The sequence below is a fragment of the Schistocerca cancellata genome, chromosome 10 (assembly GCF_023864275.1).
Source record: "Schistocerca cancellata isolate TAMUIC-IGC-003103 chromosome 10, iqSchCanc2.1, whole genome shotgun sequence".
Lineage (NCBI taxonomy): Eukaryota > Metazoa > Arthropoda > Insecta > Orthoptera > Acrididae > Schistocerca > Schistocerca cancellata.
In genome coordinates this window covers 182,899,664-182,922,630 of record NC_064635.1, presented here as the reverse complement: position 1 = coordinate 182,922,630, position 22,967 = coordinate 182,899,664, and the positions used below count along the sequence as shown (strand labels likewise).

Here is a 22,967-nt window from a genome sequence, read left to right as displayed (position 1 = left end):
CTTTCGAGATAAACGAATCGTAAGCGCATTCTCCAGTACTCTGCTCTGTATATACCTCGCCAGCCAGCATGGAAAAACAGGTAGTGTTCATATTTTCCTTAACGTAGCTCCCATGAATACACAGTCATCGACGAAAATGTCAATATTGTTAGTTTCCTTGTCACACACTGACATATTGTGTATAATTTTCGCTTCGCCATTAAAATAAAAAGAACCCTTCCTACCTGGAGCCACTCAATAACTGTCGTTTACACTGCATGAATATGAATCTTGCAAGAACTAAATTTAATGAATATCTCTTGCTTACAACTTCTGTGTCCCTCCAGCTTCGAGGTACTTTTGTGACACCACAGCTATCCCCGTAATCTACACTCCTGGAAATTGAAATAAGAACACCGTGAATTCATTGTCCCAGGAAGGGGAAACTTTATTGACACATTCCTGGGGTCAGATACATCACACGATCACACTGACAGAACCACAGGCACATAGACACAGGCAACAGAGCATGCACAATGTCGGCACTAGTACAGTGTATATCCACCTTTCGCAGCAATGCAGGCTGCTATTCTCCCATGGAGACGATCGTAGAGATGCTGGATGTAGTCCTGTGGAACGGCTTGCCATGCCATTTCCACCTGGCGCCTCAGTTGGACCAGCGATCGTGCTGGACGTGCAGACCGCGTAGGACGACGCTTCATCCAGTCCCAAACATGCTCAATGGGGGACAGATCCGGAGATCTTGCTGGCCAGGGTAGTTGACTTACACCTTCTAGAGCACGTTGGGTGGCACGGGATACATGCGGATGTGCATTGTCCTGTTGGAACAACAAGTTCCCTTGCCGGTCTAGGAATGGTAGAACGATGGGTTCGATGACGGTTTGGATGTACCGTGCACTATTCAGTGTCCCCTCGACGATCACCAGTGGTGTACGGCCAGTGTAGGAGATCGCTCCCCACACCATGATGCCGGGTGTTGGCCCTGTGTGCCTCGGTCGTATGCAGTCCTGATTGTGGCGCTCACCTGCACGGCGCCAAACACGCATTCGACCATCATTGGCACCAAGGCAGAAGCGACTCTCATCGCTGAAGACGACACGTCTCCATTCGTCCCTCCATTCACGCCTGTCGCGACACCACTGGAGGCGGGCTGCACGATGTTGGGGCGTGAGCGGAAGACGGCCTAACGGTGTGCGGGACCGTAGCCCAGCTTCATGGAGACGGTTGCGAATGGTCCTCGCCGATACCCCAGGAGCAACAGTGTCCCTAATTTGCTGGGAAGTGGCGGTGCGGTCCCCTACGGCACTGCGTAGGATCCTACGGTCTTGGCGTTCATCCATGCGTCGCTGCGGTCCGGTCCCAGGTCGACGGGCACGTGCACCTTCCGCCGACCACTGGCGACAACATCGATATACTGTGGAGACCTCACGCCCCACGTGTTGAGCAATTCGGCGGTACGTCCACCCGGCCTCCCGCATGCCCACTATACGCCCTCGCTCAAAGTCCGTCAGCTGCACATACGGTTCACGTCCACGCTGTCGCGGCATGCTACCAGTGTTAAAGACTGCGATGGAGCTCCGTATGCCACGGCAAACTGGCTGACACTGACGGCGGCGGTGCACAAATGCTGCGCAGCTAGCGCCATTCGACGGCCAACACCGCGGTTCCTGGTGTGTCCGCTGTGCCGTGCGTGTGATCAGTGCTTGTACAGCCCTCTCGCAGTGTCCGGAGCAAGTATGGTGGGTCTGACACACCGGTGTCAATGTGTTCTTTTTTCCATTTCCAGGAGTGTATATACATGAAGCGAGCTATATTGTATTACATAAATTGACTGAGGAGGGAGGAGAAAGGAGAGGGAAGGGAAAGGAAGGGACTACTGACATCAGCTTCATCAGAACATTGTGAGACATCACCTGCGACGACTGAAAATGTGTGTTGGACTGGGATTCGAACCTGGGATCTGCTGCTTACTAGGTAGCTGCTTTATCCACTGCGCCAGCCAGACACAGTCTTTATCGGAACTGCGCGGAGTATCTCGGCACGACTCCCGGCCGACCCATTCAGCGCCAACTGTCCACAGTCCTTGCCCACGTCCTCCATATTGGCTACTTGGAGATTACCGCAGGGGGTCGGACGTAATCGAGCATCCGCACTGAATGTGGTGCATTGACTGGCCATCGAGACGAATCAAGCTATACTAGTATTACCTGTGGCCGACATTCGTCGAGCTGTGTTTATAAACTAACGAAAGTTCAATTTCTTTATTTAATTATCTGGAATTTATTCTATGCAGATTCTTAGTTATTACATAAACAGTTGCAGATTTTTAGTTCTTACCTCAGCGCTGTAAGGACAAGAGTAAGGAAGGGTGAAGAGCAAGCAGTAACAGTGTCATAAAGATACAACTGGCCATAACATGGTCCACGACCATATGTAGAAGCCATTGGACCTGATCTATGATTTTAAAAAAAATGTTGTGTATCTTAAAGTGATATACTCCACGTAAAACTGAAATTTTATCCTCAGAAGCTGCTCCATTTTAGCTACGAATATTGTTGAAATGGTTCTTTGGTTTCTCTTTTATTGTTCGATCATATCAATTGAGTCTTTGATACAGTGCATTGAAAAATAAAGTTTATACCAACAGAGGGAAATTAACTTTTTCTTTACGACAACACAATGTGAATGCTGTTACATACAGTAACCTCAGATGAGAATTGTTTTGCACTACCAAAATCTGCACTGTAAATTCGTTAAACCTCATGTATAATTATTTGTAATTAAGTTCAGAGAATACTGAAATGTATCTTTCAAAATAACAATAGAATTTTGATTATCAGTGCCAGCATCTGTGCAAATATTGTCTCGCTCTAGCTCTTTGTCTTTCAGTCCCAGCCTTTAGCGATCTCCCTCTAGGCATAGCCTAAAACAAATAGGTTGTACTTTCCATTTAATACGGGAAGTCGGATGTTGTGGTTATTCAAAATGAAGACATTACAAATTAGGAACTTACTTCAAATTGTCTGGTAACACCGGCAAATGACCACAAAGTTACTCTCCCAGAAAAGTAAGTGAAATAACGACGCAAATATATAACGTTATTTACAAACATCGTTACGACAACATTTTGATTTACAGTGTTGACATGATAGACATAGCAACTGTCGCATTGTAGCTGCTCGAAATGTGTTACTGCAAATGAACCAAGTGAACATGAAGATACCTAGAATGCGATTTCACGGAACAGTGTTACTTTCGTGTGTCACTTATTCCGTAGCACCTGATCGTTTACGCAGGGCAGAGGTTGGTAGAAGTTCAATTTTCGATGTTCACGTATTGGAGATTTCAATTCGCGATAGGCAAGGTGTCATCATAGATTCGAATATGAAAGCACATACTTCTTTTTACCACTCTTAACAGCTATGTACAAACGATTTTTACTTTGTGCACATTTATCGCGAAGTACCTTCCGAATTATGTAAGTTTCATCGGCCTCCTTGTTTAATCAATATTAAAAATAGGTACTTCACGTATTAATAGAGGGTATAACAAAATGAATCATCCGATTTCAAAAAAATCATAACTACTACGTTATTTGCGACATGTGCGTGAACAATGTACTGTTGGAAAGAGCAAACTCGCGAGTTTTACATGGTTCCCGCTAGGTAGCAGCAGTGTGCGCCCGCTTCAGTTCTGGCAAAAATGGTGTCGGGACAACAGAAAGCGTTTTGTGTTCTACGTTTTGCGCAGTGCCAGCGTGACTTTCTTACTAGGTATGGTGTAGATCCTATTACAGCGTAGAGCATTAGACGATGGCATGAACAATTCAGCGAAACATATTGTTTGTGTAAAGGTAAACCGTCGGACCGTTTCCGACTGTCTGACACAGACGTCGAACGCAACCGACATAGTTTCAGGAGTCCGCAGAAATCCGTTCGCCATGCAGCTCGACACCTCAACACGCCCCCGATGCCCGTCTGGCGCGTGTTGCGTCGACGTTTACACACGAAATCGTAAAAAATTCAGCTACTGCAAGCTCTTCATGAGTGGGATGACCAGACGTCCGGATTAGTCCGGACATGTCCTCCTTTTTAGCTCTTTGTCCGGGGTCCGGGCGGATTTTTACAGTGTCCGGCTTTTTCACAAAGTTGAGCGTAATGCAGTTAAATTTACAATTCGTCCCGTTCTATTGCTCTTTTCTGAAAGTAGCAATAATTGTTAAGGAACGTATGTATGTTATGTCTGTAAATAATAAACTCATTTATTTCAAGATTTTAGACATGGCTGAAACAGCTACTATTGAAATTCGTCACGGTAAATGATAACAGCCAAACAGTTGCAGGATAAAGATTTATTAAAATTCTTGACCGCGGCTTCGATACATCTAAATATACCTTCTTCAGAAGTAAAATACACTAAAATCACATCCTGCAGTGGAGATACATAAAACAATTGTGTCAAACTACTGACGACGCCTTTGGCACAATTGTTTTATGTATCTCCACTGCAGGATGTGATTTTAGTGTATTTTACTGCTGATGAAGGTATATTTAGATATACCGAAACCGTGGTCAAGAATTTTAATAAATCTTTATCCTGCAACTGTTTGGCTGTTATCATTTACCGTGAACTCATTTATTAAAATTGAACGTATGTTTGATGGGGAATACTGCAGATGAGGATACCACCCGTCAGCTTTGGACAAGTCACATGAAAGTAGCCAATCAGGGCAGCCGTCTTTGTTAAATCTTAAAACTACGCGTAAATATAAAAGCAATTGATGCCACACTGTCACCACAACCAATGTTTTTAATATAAAATACAAAATATTGCTCTGGGCATCACCACCTGACCACCAGTATCAATTAACTACTGCCGGCCGGAGTGGCCGAGCGGTTCTAGGCGCTACAGTCTGGAACCGCGCGACCGCTACGGTCGCAGGTTCGAATACTGCCTCGGACATGGATGTGTGTGATGTCCTTAGGTTAGTTAGGTTTAAGTAGTTCTAAGTTCTAGGGGACTGATGACCTCAGAAGTTAAGTCCTATAGTGCTCAGAGCCATTTGAACCAATTAACTACTAGTTTTATCGGTAATTCCCAGCAGTGACGTGACTTGTCGTAAGCTGACGGGTGGTATCCTCATCTGCAGTTCACCCGTTTGATGTATCCCCCTTTTTTTATTTGTCCTCCTTTTTGAAGCTATTTGTTCTCCTTTTTAAACAATTGCATCTGGTCATCCTATTCATGAGGGTGACAAACAGTAACTTGTGGAGTTATGTAATTTCATTCTTGACAAGATGGGGGGCGACAGTTTTCTTGCATGCTTACTGTTTAGTGAAGAGGCAACATTCCATTTAAATGGAAACGTGAACCGTCATAATGTGAGAATATGGGGTACGGGACAACCACATAAAGTTGTACAACATGAGAGGGACTATCCAAATCTAATGTGTTTTGTGCTGTTTCGTGTACGGTCCATTTTTCTTTGCTGAGAACAGTTACAGGAAGCACATATCTCGATGTGCTTGAGAACTTTCTTTTCCCACAGTTGGAGACTGATTCGAGGGACTTCATTTACCAACAGGATGGGGCACCGCCACACTGACATGTGGAAGTGCGGGAATTTTTAAATCAAAAGTTTACTGAACGATGGATGGGTCGCACTGTACCAAATTATTCAGCCTTACATTACTGGCCTCAAAGGTCACCAGACCTGACTGTATGGATTATTTCTTGTGGAGGTTTATAAAAGACTCTGTTTATGTGCCTCCATTACCAACAACAATGTATGAATTGAGACACCGCATAACAGCAGCTGTGGAAGCTGTAACTGAAGACATGCTCGCTCAGAGTGAGAACAATTTGAATACCGCATTGACATATGCTGTGCATTTCAAAGTGCGGTGCGGGGAGGGGAGGGGGGTGGGCTATTGAACATATATGAAGAGGTATGAAAATAAACTTTTTGAGTTCCACGTTTATCAAAACACAAAATTCATTGTATATGTTTACTAGTTCCAGAAATACAGTGTTTCAAAAATAATATACATATTACAAAATATTATTTTGTCCAAACTATCGATCGCTGCGCCTCGGCTCGGCTATTGGAGAAACAAATACAGTTTATGTTAATAGCCACCAGATGTCAGTTCTCTTTTGTTTTGCTTGGTAACCGTCATATGTTTGCAATGGCTACTCCTAAGCAGAAATCATTTTCTGTTCTCGAGTTTGCGAAGTGCAATTCCATGAGTACGGAGTGTGCAAAGACGTTTCAGGTTGAGGTACCAAATTGATCCTCAGAATGGGTAGAACATTCGCAGATGGTATCGACAGTTTCTAGATACAGGATGTGTGAGTAAAGGAAAGAGTCCTGGCCGCACTTGTGTTCCTGAAGAAAATGTTGCACGAACTCAAACTGCTTTCCAACGTAGTCCTTCAAAATCAAACCGTCGTGCCAGTCGGGAGTTACAACTGCCTACAACATCAGTGTTTTGAGACGTCGGTTGGTTATGAAGCCGTACAAGTTACAGCTGTTACAAGTTATGCGTCCTGATGACCAACGCAAACATGTGGCATTTTGTAACGAGATTCTTGGCGCTGTTGACGATGATAACACTTTCGCACAACGCATCGTGTTCAGTGATGAAGCGACTTTCCATGTTAGTGGTTAGGTAAATAAACACAATGTTCGAACCTGGGGCCTATAGTGATGAAGCGACTTTCCATGTTAGTGGTTAGGTAAATAAACACAATGTTCGAACCTGGGGCCTATAGAACCGACATGCAGCCATTGAACATGCACGAGATACTCCCAAAGTCAATATGTTTTGTGCGATATCCAGATCATCTGTTTACGGCTCATTCTTCTTTGATGGAAACACGGTTAACGGTCAGCAGTATCTCGCTATGCTACAAAACTGGTTGTTTCTGAGGCTGCACGAAGACAACTTCATTTTTCAACAAAACGGGACAACCCCTCACTGGAATCGCCAAGTGTGTGAATATCTGACTGATACCCTACCGAACCGTTGGATTGGTCGTCAACGAGCTGCCGACTTAGCATGTCTCAGCTGGGCTCCACGGTCACCGGATTTGACCCCTTCCGACATCTTCCTGTGGGGTTTCGTTAAAGACGTTTGTGTACCACCACTGCCACGTAACCTGGCCGAGTTGAAGAACCGGATCCGTACTGCCATAACATCAGAGACGAAGGACATGTTTGCCCGAGTATGGGAGGAATTTGAGTATAGGTGTGATACTGTTTGTGTAGCTGATGGAGGACATATTTAACATCTGTGATCTGAACGTAAATATGTGTATGAAGTTTCATATTCGTATGTCTTAAAGCTTAATAAATATATGCATTCAGGCATAGAACAGGTCTGAAACTTCAGAACACATTTGAGTCAGACAGACAAGAACCACTGTAGTTATCTTTGTTGACTTTAAATAAGCATGCGACTCCATAGATCGACAAACGCTCTTTGACATACTGGAATAATATGGCATGGAAAGAAAAACCAGGGCAATTATACAACAGACGCTCTTAAGACACCACCTCGAAGATTAAGTTCATGGGAGAAATTTCGGAACCCTTCCAGATACACACAGGTGTCCGACAAGGATATGGGCCTTCACCAGTCCTGTTTAAAATAGTCTAAGACAAAATTGTCAAACAATGGGAAGAACAAGTTAAAGGAATACAGCTAGGAAGAACACGTGAAACAAGAACAATCATAGAACGTCTGGCATTTGCAGATGACATAGCCATACTTAGCAGGTAATAATACAGGAGGTAAAGGAAGCACTGGAACACCTACGTGAAATAGCTGCCAAAACAAGTCTTCGGATATATCATGGAACGACAAATCAACGATGTACACATCATGCAAACGATGTATGGATCCGTAAAAAAAGTCGAAAAATTTAAATATTCAGTGGAATACATACAACTAGTAGTATCAAACAAGGCATCCAACATAGAACGAACAGAAAGACTCCAGAAAGCATACAAACTCACATGGTCACATTATAATAAGAAAAGCATATCAAGACAGGCCAAAATTAGACACTACAAAACAGTTATATTACCGGAAGCACTATATACGTCAGAAACGACCGCAATTGGAGCATCAGGCATTATGGAGACAGAAAGAATAGAACGCTAAATTCTGAGAAAATATTCGGACCAATACACAAAGATGGCATATGGATGAAAAGATTTACCAATAATTCATAACAACACACTGACAGACTCACAGACAGCCGGCTGCGGTGGTCTCGCGGTTCTAGGCGCTCAGTCCGGAACCGCGTGACTGCTACGGTCGCAGGTTCGAATCCTGCCTCGGGCATGGATGTGTGTTATGTCCTTAGGTTAGTTAGGTTTAAGTAGTTCTAAGTTCTAGGGGACTGATGACCACAGATGTTAAGTCCCATAGTGCTCAGAGTCATTTGAACCATTTTTTAGACTCACAGACATGATCAGAAAACGCAGACTAAATTTCTACGGACACATACAGAGAATGGACAACACCGAACTTACGAAGAGAATCTTTGATATAGTAAAACATTCAAGCCTTAAAACAAATTGGTATCATGAAATAGAGGAAGACATAAGGCAGCTGGGGAACAACAAACAAATGATAAAAGACAGAAAGGAATTCAGGAACAAAATTAGGAACGAAAAATTTATGGTAAATGAGAAGAGGAAGACGGGAGCATTATGGACGGAACAAAGGAAACAAGGGCATAGTCAGAGGATGATGAGATTTTTGAGAAGAGAGAAGGAAGAAAGGAAAGAAGTGAAAATTGTGTCATCATGAGGTATATTAGGTCAAACACTGTCCATAAGAACAAAAATAATATGAATGAATGAATGAACGCATTCGAAATACGTATGTTCTTTTTGAAACACCCTGTATAGGCGTTCCAAATCGGATGATTCTGTTTGATACACCCTGTATTATTATGATTGCGTGGTGTCTGTTCTTTCCGGCATGTCCGAAATAACAGAAAGTATAACGTCATATAATTGATTCGCCTCGATGGACAATAAACACCACGCATTCATATAGCTATGTTACAACCATGGTCACAGCGATGACACAGCTGACGTTTCACCCTAGCACAGGTGCAGCACCGAAGGATTCCAACTGACAAGTTGCAGAAACACTTAGCCCTTGCAGCACAAGCAGTCATAAGAGTAGTCTAAGGACATGAGATTCGACGCGTCTTAAAGCCACATCTAGTCTTCAACGTCTTACAGCACCCAACACAGTCATAAGGCCGTTAGAGGCTGTGCACTGCCATGTGTCGTTTCAGGCAAGACCTTCGCTTGAATGCCTTGGGGCAGACGCCGCAAGTGAACGGACGTTCGCCGGTGTGCACTCTGGAATGTTCCCTCAGTTTGCTCCCGCACGGGAATATCCTCTGACACACGTCACAGGTCTGGGGGCCTTTATTCACGCGCACAGTGGGCTGCTTCTTAACGGCGTTGCTGCCTGTGAATTTCTTACGACACACGTTTCTAATACACGGGCGTTCGCGTTTGTGCACTCGTGAATGGCTCCTCAACTCGTCGACAGTTTTGCACTTTCTGTGACACACGGAACACAAGTAAGGACGTTCGCTCCTGGGCACGCACGAGTGCCCCTTCGTGTTGCCGAGACACTTGAACGTTTTGTGACACACTTTACAGAAGTACACACGTTCGGTCGCGTGCAGACGTGAGTGACTCTCGAAGCTGCCGAAAACCTTGAACGCCTTGTGGCACACTTCACAGACGTAAGGGCGTTCCACCGTGTGTTGCCGTGAGTGCATCTTCAGCGTGCCGCAGTGTCTGAACGCCTTGTTGCACACGTCACATTTATATGGGCGCTCGCTGTGGAGGAGGGAGTGCTTCTTCAGGTGTTCTCTTCCTTTGAACCTTCTGTGACACACACTGCACGCGAACGAATTTAGACGATTGGTCACCTGTTTATGCTCCTTCGGGTCCTGCAGGTACAGAGGTGTCTTTCTGCAGGTGTTGCAGCTGCTGGCGAGATGTTGAGCATCGCCTTCGTGCTCACAGAAGGCTTCCTGCTTGGTGGTGCGTTCTAGGGAACCGCCACTGCCATTGCCGTCCGTTCCCACGCCAGGAGGTACACTACTGCAGAATTGCGGAAGAAACTATGTCAGAATGCTTTGCCATAACAGTACTATATTACAAATGAAAAATTATATTAAGATACTTTCTTAAATATCTCACAATGCACATGCGAATGCACAGTGTACAGCAGGCGTTGCTGACAATGTTACAAAGGGCATAACACGGTGGTCGTCAAACTGCGGCCAACTGGCCGCATGTCGACCGAATCAAGTATTCGTTTGGCTCGCGATGCTCAGCCATATTTCATAAGACTGCAATGTAGTTCCTTCTCTAGATTGTCGCACAGATGACAAAATCGTAGATATCGAAACAGATGACAGAGGAATAGAGAATCAATTAAAATCGCTCAAAAGAGGAAAGGCCGCTGGACCTGATGGGATACCAGTTCGAGTTTACACAGAGTACGCGTAGGAACTTGCCCCCCTTCTTGCAGCGGTGTACCGTAGATCGCTAGAAGAGCGTAGCGTTCCAAAGGATTGGAAAATGGCACAGGTCATCCCCGTTTTCAAGAAGGGACGTCGAACAGATGTGCAGAACTATAGACCTATATCTCTAATGTCGATCAGTTGTACAATTTTGGAACACGTATTATGTTCGAGCATAATGATTTTTCTGGAGACTACAAATCTACCCTGTAAGAATCAGCATGGGTTTCGAAAAAGACGATCGTGTGAAACCCAGCTCGCGCTATTCGTCCACGAGATTCAGAGGGCCATAGACACGGGCTCCCTGGTAGATGCAGTGTTTCTTGACTTCCGCAAGGCGTTAGATACAGTTTCCCACAGTCGTTTAACGAACAAAGTAAGAGCATATGGACTATCGGACCAATTTTGTGATTGGTTTGAAGAGTTCCTACATAACAAAACGCAGCATGTCATTCTCAATGGAGAGAAGTCTTCCGAAGTAAGAGTGATTTCAGGTGTGCCGCAGGGGAGTGTCGTGGGACCGTTGCTATTCACAATATACATAAATGACCTTGTGGACGACATCTGAAGTTCACTGAGGCTTTTTGCGGATGATGCTGTGCTATATCGAGAGGTTGTAACAATGGAAAATTGTACTGAAATGCAGGAGGATCTGCAGCGAATTGACGCATGGTGCAGGGAATGGCAATTGAATCTCAATGTAGACAAGTGTAATGTACTGCGAATACATAGAAAGAAAGATCCCTTATCATTTAGCTACAATATAGCAGGTCAGCAACTGGAAGCAGTTAATTCCATAAATTATGTGGGAGAACGCATTAGGAGTGATTTAAAATGGAATGATCATATAATGTTGATCGTCGGTAAAGCAGATGACAGACTAAGATTCATTGGAAGAACCCTAAGGAAATGCAATCCGAAAACAAATGAAGTAGGATACAGTACGCTTGTTCGCCCACTGCTTGAACACTGCTCAGCAGCGTGGGATCCGTACCAGATAGGGTTGACTGAAGAGAGAGAGAAGATCCAACGGAGAGCAGCGCACTTCGTTACAGGATCATTTAGTAATCGCGAAAGCGTTACGGAGATGATAGATGAACTCCAGTGGAAGACTCTGCAGGAGACACGCTCAGTAGCTCGGTACGGGCTTTTGTTGAAGTTTCGAGAACATACCTTCACCGAGGAGTCAAGCAATATATTGCTCCCTACTACGTATATCTCGCGAAGAGACCATGAGGATAAAATCAGAGAGATTAGAGCCCACACAGAGGCATACCGACAATCCTTCTTTCCACGAACAATACGAGACTGGAATAGAAGGGAGAACCGATAGAGGTACTCAAGGTACGCTCCGCCACACACCGTCAGGTGGCTTGCGGAGTATGGATGTAGATGTAGATAAGTTCAATGTCTCGCTGGGATTGCTCCATGTGACATCAGAAGAGAGGTCGCCGCTAACATCGAGAGGCATAAATCAAATACACTGACCTCACATCCACTCTTGGACATTAACCTGCTAAGCCAAGACTGAAGTCCAGGAAGAGTTTCCTTACAACCTCACAGCCCTTACAAGGATCAGCTGCGGCTACCCGGCTCACCAAGTGGAAAAAAGATGCCAACACCTGTCAAACTGGATGACACCAGAAGAATCCCTTCCGCCTGGACACATGGAGAAGTGGGTCATATGGAAGTCCTTGAACAGACTGCGGACCGAAGTCACAAGATCGAGGGACAATCTCCTTAAATGGAACTTCCAACTGCCAAATGCCAACACAACACTGTGCGAATGCGGTGAATTGCAGACAACTCGGCATCTCTTCAAATGTAACTCATGCCCAACCAGCTGTAGCATGAAGGACTTAACGTCTGCAGCACCCAATGCTATCAAAGTTGCCCAATTCTGGGTGAATACTGTATAGTTTTCTTTGTATGCATTGTATGTGGGTTCATTTTAGTGTACCTCTGACACGAATAAAGAACACCTAACTATCGAATCCGACATAGTCAACCAACGTTAAGAGCTCCTGAAGCAAACATACTTACAGAGACAGTAATATTGTAATACATGAAATGTATTCGCAGTTGCGAGTTTGGAATACCATCAGCTGTTTAATGGAATGACAATAGTGAAAATTTGTGCCGTAGTGGGACTCGAACCCGGACCAATTTGTGACCAGGAAGGTCACGTGTTAGTGGGAGGCTCTGCCTCTGGAAGTGGGTAATAATAAGCTACGTTCCACAAAAACTTCAGTACGACTGTGGTTTACCTCCTTCCGCCCACGACGCTTTGAAGAAGTATTCCTTGCACGGCTTAGAATGTGACACTGCCCACTGACACGTGGCTTCCTCCTACGTCGGGAGGATCCCCCAGTACGTCAGATACGCGGTACACAGTTGTCAATACGACATATGTTAAGTGAGTGTGTTTTATATGACGACCTGAGGTTTGAACTGGATCCCCCACAGGATCTACCCTCTATTTTAACTGATAACGAGGCGAGTGTTGTTCGTGTTTTAATACACTCCTGGAAATGGAAAAAAGAACACATTGACACCGGTGTGTCAGACCCACCATACTTGCTCCGGACACTGCGAGAGGCCTGTACAAGCAATGATCACACGCACGGCACAGCGGACACACCAGGAACCGCGGTGTCGGCCGTCGAATGGCGCTAGCTGCGCAGCATTTGTGCACCGCCGCCGTCAGTGTCAGCCAGTTTGCCGTGGCATACGGAGCTCCATCGCAGTCTTTAACACTGGTAGCATGCCGCGACAGCGTGGACGTGAACCGTATGTGCAGTTGACGGACTTTGAGCGAGGGCGTATAGTGGGCATGCGGGAGGCCGGGTGGACGTATCGCCGAATTGCTCAACACGTGGGGCGTGAGGTCTTCACAGTACATCGATGTTGTCGCCAGTGCTCGGCGGAAGGTGCACGTGCCCGTCGACCTGGGACCGGGCCGCAGCGACGCACGGATGCACGCCAAGACCGTAGGATCCTACGCAGTGCCGTAGGGGACCGCACCGCCACTTCCCAGCAAATTAGGGACACTGTTGCTCCTGGGGTATCGGCGAGGACCATTCGCAACCGTCTCCATGAAGCTGGGCTACGGTCCCGCACACCGTTAGGCCGTCTTCCGCTCACGCCCCAACATCGTGCAGCCCGCCTCCAGTGGTGTCGCGACAGGCGTAAATGGAGGGACGAATGGAGACGTGTCGTCTTCAGCGATGAGAGTCGCTTCTGCCTTGGTGCCAATGATGGTCGTATGCGTGTTTGGCGCCGTGCAGGTGAGCGCCACAATCAGGACTGCATACGACCGAGGCACACAGGGCCAACACCCGGCATCATGGTGTGGGGAGCGATCTCCTACACTGGCCGTACACCACTGTTGATCGTCGAGGGGACACTGAATAGTGCACGGTACATCCAAACCGTCATCGAACCCATCGTTCTACCATTCCTAGACTGGCAAGGGAACTTGCTGTTCCAACAGGACAATGCACGTCCGCATGTATCCCGTGCCACCCAACGTGCTCTAGAAGGTGTAAGTCAACTACCCTGGCCAGCAAGATCTCCGGATCTGTCCCCCATTGAGCATGTTTGGGACTGGATGAAGCGTCGTCTCACGCGGTCTGCACGTCCAGCACGAACGCTGGTCCAACTGAGGCGCCAGGTGGAAATGGCATGGCAAGCCGTTCCACAGGACTACATCCAGCATCTCTACGATCGTCTCCATGGGAGAATAGCAGCCTGCATTGCTGCGAAAGGTGGATATACACTGTACTAGTGCCGACATTGTGCATGCTCTGTTGCCTGTGTCTATGTGCCTGTGGTTCTGTCAGTGTGATCATGTGATGTATCTGACCCCAGGAATGTGTCAATAAAGTTTCCCCTTCCTGGGACAATGAATTCACGGTGTTCTTATTTCAATTTCCAGGAGTGTATTTTGTGCGGTGTCCGAAATTCTTCCCAAAATATTTGGTGTGAGATCTTAACGTGTCACAGAATGGTTGGGTCACTTATTATTTATACGAGGGGCGTTTGAGAAGTACGTGCAAAGTCCGAGAGATGGCACCACCGGCGCGTATCGAGGTCATGCTTAGTTAGCAGCACCTTAGGAAAGAACGCACACCAAGTTTCAGCCATATTGGTCTATTTCTTTGTGTTTGGCGTTCGTGTGAATCAAGGAAGTCGAGAAACTTCCTGGCAGATTAAAACTGTGTGCCCGACCGAGACTCGAACTCGGGACCTTTTCCCGAGTTCGAGTCTCGGTCGGGCACACAGTTTTAATCTGCCAGGAAGTTTCATATCAGCGCGCACTCCGCTGCAGAGTGAAAATCTCATTCTGGCAAGGAAGTCGAGTGATTGTCAAAAAATGGACGAAGAAGAATTTCCTGTGGTGATTAAACATTATGATACATTACGAAACATTATGAAACATTATGATACAAACATTGCAATAAATTGTAAATCAAATACAGATTTAAAAAGAGTAGCTAATCAAATTTTTACTGACATTAATAAGTGGTTCATAGCCAATTCACTGTCATTAAACTTTGAAAAGAGCCACTATATGCAGTTCAGAGCTTTCATTCTGGTATGTGTATAAAATATGATGACATGGAAATAGGAGAAGTTGAGAGTGTAAAATTCTTGGGATTACAACTTGATAATAAATTCAGTTGGGAGCAACATAATCTACTAACGAACTGCCAAAGCGCCTAAACAATAGGAGACATCAATATAAAAAAACTGGCGTATTTTGCTTATTGTCACTCCATTATGTCATATGGTATCATATTTTGGGGTAACTCCACAAACAGAGAAAAAATTTTAGAGTACAGAAGCGTATAATAAGAGTAATGAGTAGTGTAAATCCAAGAACATCATGTCGAAACCTATTCAGAGAATTGGGCATATTAACCACAGCTTCTCAGTATATTTATTCCTTAATGAAGTTTGTTGTAAATAATACATGCCGGCCGCGGTGGCAGTGCGGTTCTAGGCGCTGCAGTCCGGAACCGCGGGACTGCTACGGTCGCAGGTTCGAATCCTGCCTCGGGCATGGATGTGTGCGATGTCCTTAGGTTAGTTAGGTTTAAGTAGTTCTAAGTTCTAGGGGACTGATGACCTAAGATGTTAAGTCCCATAGTGCTCAGAGCCATTTGAACCATTTGAAATAATACATCTATTTTTCCAACTAACTGCTGAGTACATAGTATCAATACTAGGAATAAGAACAATATACATAAAGATTTAAAATCACTTACTCTTGCCCAGAAAGGAGTCCAGTATTCAGTAACACATATTTTCAATAAATTACCAGCAACCGTTAAGAGTTTAGTTTCAGACAAGGCACAATTTAAACATAATTTAAAAGAATTTTTGGTGGCCAACTCCTTCTATTCCATTCATGAGTTTCTCGACAAGTGCAGTAGACCATTTTAATGAAAATTTTTTATACTTTAATTTTTGACATACTTGGTTGTAACAGCCAAGTAACTGCCTACTGTGTGAATGGTTGATGTATGGAAAGCAGATGTAAGTCTTAAGTCTGTAAATAGTGGAAGTTTAATTTTAAATCTTGTACATAATCTGACTTTTCTTACCTGAGGATCACTGAAATGAACCATTTGTTTCAATTTTTGACAATACTTGGTTGTAATAGCCAAGAAACTAGCAAATGTCTGAAAGATGGATATAATGAAAGCAGATGTAAGTATTAAACCTGTAAATATTAGAAGTTTAAATTTAATTCATGTTCATAATTTTACTTTTTATTGACTGAGGATCATTAAAATTAATGAAACTCAAGTTTTTCTAATTACATTTTTGTAACGTGTTTATCTGACATGTTCCACACCCAGGAGGATTCCCTCTTTTATGGGTCTATGGAATGAATAATTAATCTAATCTAAACTAATCTACGAGGGCAGTTCAATAAGTAATGCAACACATTTTTTTTTCTCGGCCAATTTTGGTTGAAAAAACCGGAAATTTCTTGTGGAATGTTTTCAAACATTCCCGCCTCGTCTCGTATAGTTTCATTGACTTCTGACAGGTGGCAGCACTGTACGGAGCTGTTAAAATGGCGTCTGTAACGGATGTGCGTTGCAAACAACGGGCAGTGATCGAGTTTCTTTTGGCGGAAATCCAGGGCATCTCAGATATTCATAGGCGCTTGCAGAATGTCTACGGTGATCTGGCAGTGGACAAAAGCACGGTGAGTCGTTCGGCAAAGCGTGTGTCATCATCGCCGCAAGGTCAAGCAAGACTGTCTGATCTCCCGCGTGCGGGCTGGCCGTGCACAGCTGTGACACCTGCAATGGCGGAGCGTGTGAACACACTCGTTCGAGATGATCGACGGATCACCATCAAACAACTCAGTGCTCAACTTGACATCTCTGTTGGTAGTGCTGTCACAATTGTTCACCAGTTGGGATATTCAAAGGTTTGTTCCCTCTGGGTCCCTCGTTGTCTAACCGAACACCATAAAGAGCAAAGGAGAACCATCTATGCGGAATTGCTTGCTCGTCATGTTTCTGAGGGTGACAATTTCTTGTCAAAGATTGTTACAGGCGATGAAACATGGGTTCATCACTTCGAACCTGAAACAAAACGGCAATCAATGGAATGGCGCCACACCCACTCCCCTACCAAGAAAAAGTTTAAAGCCATACCCTCAGCCGGTAAAGTCATGGTTACAGTCTTCTGGGACGCTGAAGGGGTTATTCTGTTCGATGTCCTTCCCCATGGTCAAACGATCAACTCTGAAGTGTATTGTGCTACTCTTATGAAATTGAAGAAACGACTTCAGCGTGTTCGTAGGCACAAAAATCTGAACGAACTTCTACTTCTTCATGACAACGCAAGACCTCACACAAGTCTTCGCACCCGAGAGGAGCTCACAAAACTTCAGTGGACTGTTCTTCCTCATGCACCCTACAGCCCCGATCTCGCACCGTCGGATTTCCATATGTTTGGCCCAATGAAGGACGCAATCCGTGGTAGGCACTACGCGGATGATGAAGAAGTTATTGATGCAGTACGACGTTGGCTCCGACATCGACCAGTGGAATGGTACCGTGCAGGCATACAGGCCCTCATTTCAAGGTGGCGTAAGGCCGTAGCATTGAATGGAGATTACGTTGAAAAATAGTGTTGTGTAGCTAAAAGATTGGGGAATAACCTGGTGTATTTCAATGCTGAATAAAACAACCCCTGTTTCAGAAAAAAAATGTGTTGCATTACTTATTGAACTGCCCTCGTACTTTATGAAAGGCAAAACGCCTCAGGAGACTAAAGACAAGCTTGATAAACATTATGGTGACTCTGTACGTTCTATTAGAACAGTTTATAACTGGTTTCAAAAGTTTCGGAGTGGCCAATTGAGCACAAGTAATGCTGAACGTTCTGGACGCCCTGTGGAGGTTACGACTCCAGAAACCATTGATAAAATCCATGAAATGGTAATGGATGACAGAAGAGTTAAGGTGCGTGAGATTGCTAGTGCTGTGTGAATCTCGAATTATTTTGCATAAACATTTGGACATGAGAAAGCTATCCGCAAGATGGGTTCCGCAATTGCTCATGCTTGACCAAAAACGGAATCGAGTGAAGAGTTCCAAGGATGGTTTGCAGCTGTTCAGGAAGAATCGGCAGGACTTTAAGCGTCGTTTCGTCACTGTGGATGAAACAGGGATACATTACTATACTCCTGAGACCAAACAACAATCTAAACAATGGGTTACAAAGGGAGAAGCTGTACCAAAAAATGCGAAGACCAGTCGTTCGGCTGCAAAGGTTATGGTGACTGTATTTTGGGATTTTCTAGGGATAATCTGGAAAAGGGTAAAACAATTGCATATTATTCATGGTTATTTGACCGTTTGAAAACCGAGCTGCAAGAAAAACGCCGGCGATTGGACCGCAAAAAAGTACTTTTCCATCACGACAACGCACCAGCACACACCTCAACCGTTGTGGTCGCAAAATTAATGGAAACAGGATTCCAACTCATTTCACATCCCCCCTAGTTTCCACACTTGGCTCCCTCGGACTGCTATTTGTTCCCTAATTTGAAGAAATGGCTGGGGGGATAAAGATTTTATTTAAACAAGGAGGTGATTGCAGCAACTAATAGCTATTTTGCAGACTTCGCCAATTCCTATTATTCGGACGGGATCAACAAATTAGAACAGCGTTGAACGAAGAGTATCTGTCTAAAAGGAGACTATGTCGAAAAATAAAAAAGGTTTACCTCAAACACGTAAGTAGTTTTTATTTTTGCAGCGACTTTTCAAACGTCTCTCGTAAGTAGTCATCCAACCTCGGTCATCTTCCCTTTTTTAACAAAGCCTTTACAGGTATTTTATCCATGATTTTATCTAGTTATTCTGCTATGTCGCGTTGGAATTTTACAATGGGCTTTTCTGAAGCTCGCTTTATTTGGGTTGCTTTACGGTTCTTATGGGGGGATAAAAGTTGGTTTTTCGTTTATTGCCCTTTTTCCATAGATTTTCACAATGTTCACCGGTATATCATTAATGCAAGGACGGTGATGACCTCCGCCATAAATAATCATCATCGAACAAGGATTTTCCGATAATCGGGAGCGGCCGCCTTATCTTTAGGCTATCCGAGCACGACTCACACCCAGGCCCAATCTTCCATACGTCGTCAACCATGCGTCCTTTGGACACGCATGCAAGTAACATATCTCCCTTGTACGGAAATATACATAATGGATCTACGAGTACAGGTCGTACACACATGGCTGACAACATAAGGAATTTTGGGTTTGGCCGCGAATCCTGCTGGGATAGTCTAACGCAGGGGCGGGCAAACGCTGCACGCGGCTCACGAGCGCACAGCGCTGCACGTGTGCTGCTCGCGTGCAGGCGTCGACCGGGGCTGTGGCGACAGCCGGCAGGTTGCGGCAGTGTGGTGCCAGGCTAAGCTGCGGACGTTGATGCGAAGCGACCACTACGTAGCGAACGTTGTATTTCAAGAACCGGAAAATGCAGAGTGAATCGAGGAAACGGAGAAGTGGAGATCTGCTATCTTTTAAAAAGGAATGAGAGAATCATTGTTTTACTTTGTGCAAAAACGTGAAAATTCGAAATGTTTAATGTGTGGCAGTATTCTCGCTGGTCAGCGGAAGTTTAGTATTGAACGCCATTATAATAAATTTCACAAGGACGAGTACAATTTATTGTCGGATTCCGAGCGGATGGGGAAATTGACTGAGCTTAAGAAGAGCCATCTGACGATACTAGATGAATCTGACGTAAGTTGCTGTTGTCACGAGAGATCTGCGACTTTCTTTCGTCATGTCTCTCATATAACTGATTTAAAATCTTATAGAGCACTGTTTTCAATTTTTCAGGACGACAACAATGATAGCCCAGCGGTACGTGCAAGATATAAGATTGCGCTTAATGTAGCGAGAGCTGGAAAACCATTTGCTGAAGGTGAGTTTATAAAGGAGTGCATCAATGGCGCTACTGATTTACTTTGCCCACTGAACGCAAATCAGTTTCGAGCTATCACTCTTTCGCGGCGGACTGTAAGTCGTCGTATAAGTGCCATGGCAGGTGACGTTTACCGTCAATTAAGAAGTGCAGTGCGGGAGTTTATTGCATTTACCATCGAACTTGATGAGTCCACAGATACTTCATACACCGCGCAATTAGTGATTTATGTCCGCGGCGTGGACACTGCTCTGCACATAACGAAGGACTATTTACACTCCTGGAAATTGAAATAAGAACACCGTGAATTCATTGTCCCAGGAAGGGGAAACTTTATTGACACATTCCTGGGGTCGGATACATCACATGATCACACTGACAGAACCACAGGCACATAGACACAGGCAACAGAGCATGCACAATGTCGGCACTAGTACAGTGTATATCCACCTTTCGCAGCAATGCAGGCTGCTATTCTCCCATGGAGACGATCGTAGAGATGCTGGATGTAGTCCTGTGGAACGGCTTGCCATGCCATTTCCACCTGACGCCTCAGTTGGACCAGCGTTCGTGCTGGACGTGCAGACCGCGTGAGACGACGCTTCATCCAGTCCCAAACATGCTCAATGGGGGACAGATCCGGAGATCTTGCTGGCCAGGGTAGTTGACTTACACCTTCTAGAGCACGTTGGGTGGCACGGGATACATGCGGACGTGCATTGTCCTGTTGGAACAGCAAGTTCCCTTGCCGGTCTAGGAATGGTAGAACGATGGGTTCGATGACGGTTTGGATGTACCGTGCACTATTCAGTGTCCCCTCGACGATCACCAGTGGTGTACGGCCAGTGTAGGAGATTGCTCCCCACACCATGATGCCGGGTGTTGGCCCTGTGTGCCTCGGTCGTATGCAGTCCTGATTGTGGCGCTCACCTGCACGGCGCCAAACACGCATACGACCATCATTGGCACCAAGGCAGAAGCGACTCTCATCGCTGAAGACGACACGTCTCCATTCGTCCCTCCATTCACGCCTGTCGCGACACCACTGGAGGCGGGCTGCACGATGTTGGGGCGTGAGCGGAAGACGGCCTAACGGTGTGCGGGACCGTAGCCCAGCTTCATGGAGACGGTTGCGAATGGTCCTCGCCGATACCCCAGGAGCAACAGTGTCCCTAATTTGCTGGGAAGTGGCGGTGCGGTCCCCTACGGCACTGCGTAGGATCCTACAGTCTTGGCGTGCATCCGTGCGTCGCTGCGGTCCGGTCCCAGGTCGACGGGCACGTGCACCTTCCGCCGACCACTGGCGACAACATCGATGTACTGTGGAGACCTCACGCCCCACGTGTTGAGCAATTCGGCGGTACGTCCACCCGGCCTCCCGCATGCCCACTATACGCCCTCGCTCAAAGTCCGTCAACTGCACATACGGTTCACGTCCACGCTGTCGCGGCATGCTACCAGTGTTAAAAGACTGCGATGGAGCTCCGTATGCCACGGCAAACTGGCTGACACTGACGGCGGCGGTGCACAAATGCTGCGCAGCTAGCGCCATTCGACGGCCAACACCGCGGTTCCTGGTGTGTACGCTGTGCCGTGCGTGTGATCATTGCTTGTACAGCCCTCTCGCAGTGTCCGGAGCAAGTATGGTGTGTTCTTTTTTCCATTTCCAGGAGTGTAGATATTTCCTTAAAAAGCACGACCACCGGCGCGGGCATCCTAAAAGCCGTTGAAGAAGCTGTCGATTCAGCTGGCTTAAACTGGGAACGTTTGGTGTCAGTGACAACAGACGGAGCACCTGCAATGAAAGGGGAACAAGAGGTACTCTGTGCAAAAGCAGCAAAACTGGGAGACGTCATGCAGGTGATTATTCGGGGAATTAATTATTTGAGATCCCACGGGCTTGCACATAGATAGTTTCGCACATATTTAGCTGAAATTGGGTAAGAGTTCGGTGACATACCATACCACAGAGAAGTCAGCTGGCTTAGCCGCCGTAATGTACTGCATGCTTGTCGAAAGAAACATTGCATCATAGCTCGCAATAATATAGGCACTGCAATGTTGTAATATTTTAACGTGTGTTTAATTTTAATTGACTTTCGTGAAACCGGCCTTGAGCTAAGTAAACCTGGCCGCTCACTTTAGGAACAGAGGGGTAAGTAGCACAGTCACTCCGGGATTAGACGATGTGGGAGAGGGTAGTGTTTCATTGTTTGCCTTTCTGTACTGACAAGAGCGGGCGCAACTCGTGCTGATCAGCTGCTATGGTGTAAATTTTAATGTAAGGTGGATTCATAAATGCGTATTACAGAGATGGTCATCTTAAAATGCAATACATATTTGTAGCAAGGAATACGAAATTAAATTAAGACTGTTGTAATACAACGCAATGAGCACAAGAAAAATGGGATTCAAAATATTTAGTAAACATTTGTGATCTTGATGGAAGATTACTGTTTAACCTCCATTTGACAAACTCAACGTCCGCGAAAGTGACCAAAATTGTGAAAAAAAATTTATTGGAGCTTCACTTACTACACAAGTGTGATAAAAATAATAATTAACAGGGCTCGCACGGGGCTACGGTCCTTAGTTATCCTTCATTTCCTCATATTGTTTATTCCTGCGGCGTTTTCTTCCAGTCACAATGTGGGGAATATGTCGGTGTTTAGCAGATCCAGAGCTTCTACAAAACTGCGTGCACGGCAAAACTCACAATCCCGATGAAAGTCACAAAACGTCGATAGGAAAACCATGTCCCAAGACAACATTTGCGTGTGTGTGTGTGTGTGTGGTTTGAGGTTTTCGGGCGCTAAACAGAGTGGTCATCAGTGCCCAAACGCATAGAAACAGGAACACATGCGGTGAAGGGACGAAGACGGACAGCGAACAAGGAGAAAGGCTAAAAGACGCAGGCCTGAC

The 22,967-nt window shown here is 45.5% G+C and overlaps 1 protein-coding gene across 1 annotated transcript in view; it reads right to left on the bottom strand.

Moving 5' to 3' along the window:
• Positions 1-8,385: 8,385 nt before the first annotated feature.
• LOC126106633 (zinc finger and SCAN domain-containing protein 12-like) overlaps positions 8,386-22,967 on the bottom strand; it is a 174,853-nt gene continuing 160,271 nt past the window's right edge. The window contains exon 7 of the mRNA XM_049912988.1: positions 8,386-10,147. Within this exon, the coding sequence (XP_049768945.1) occupies positions 9,289-10,147 (859 nt within the window). The 3' untranslated portion in view covers positions 8,386-9,288. The remainder of the gene's footprint in view (positions 10,148-22,967) is intronic.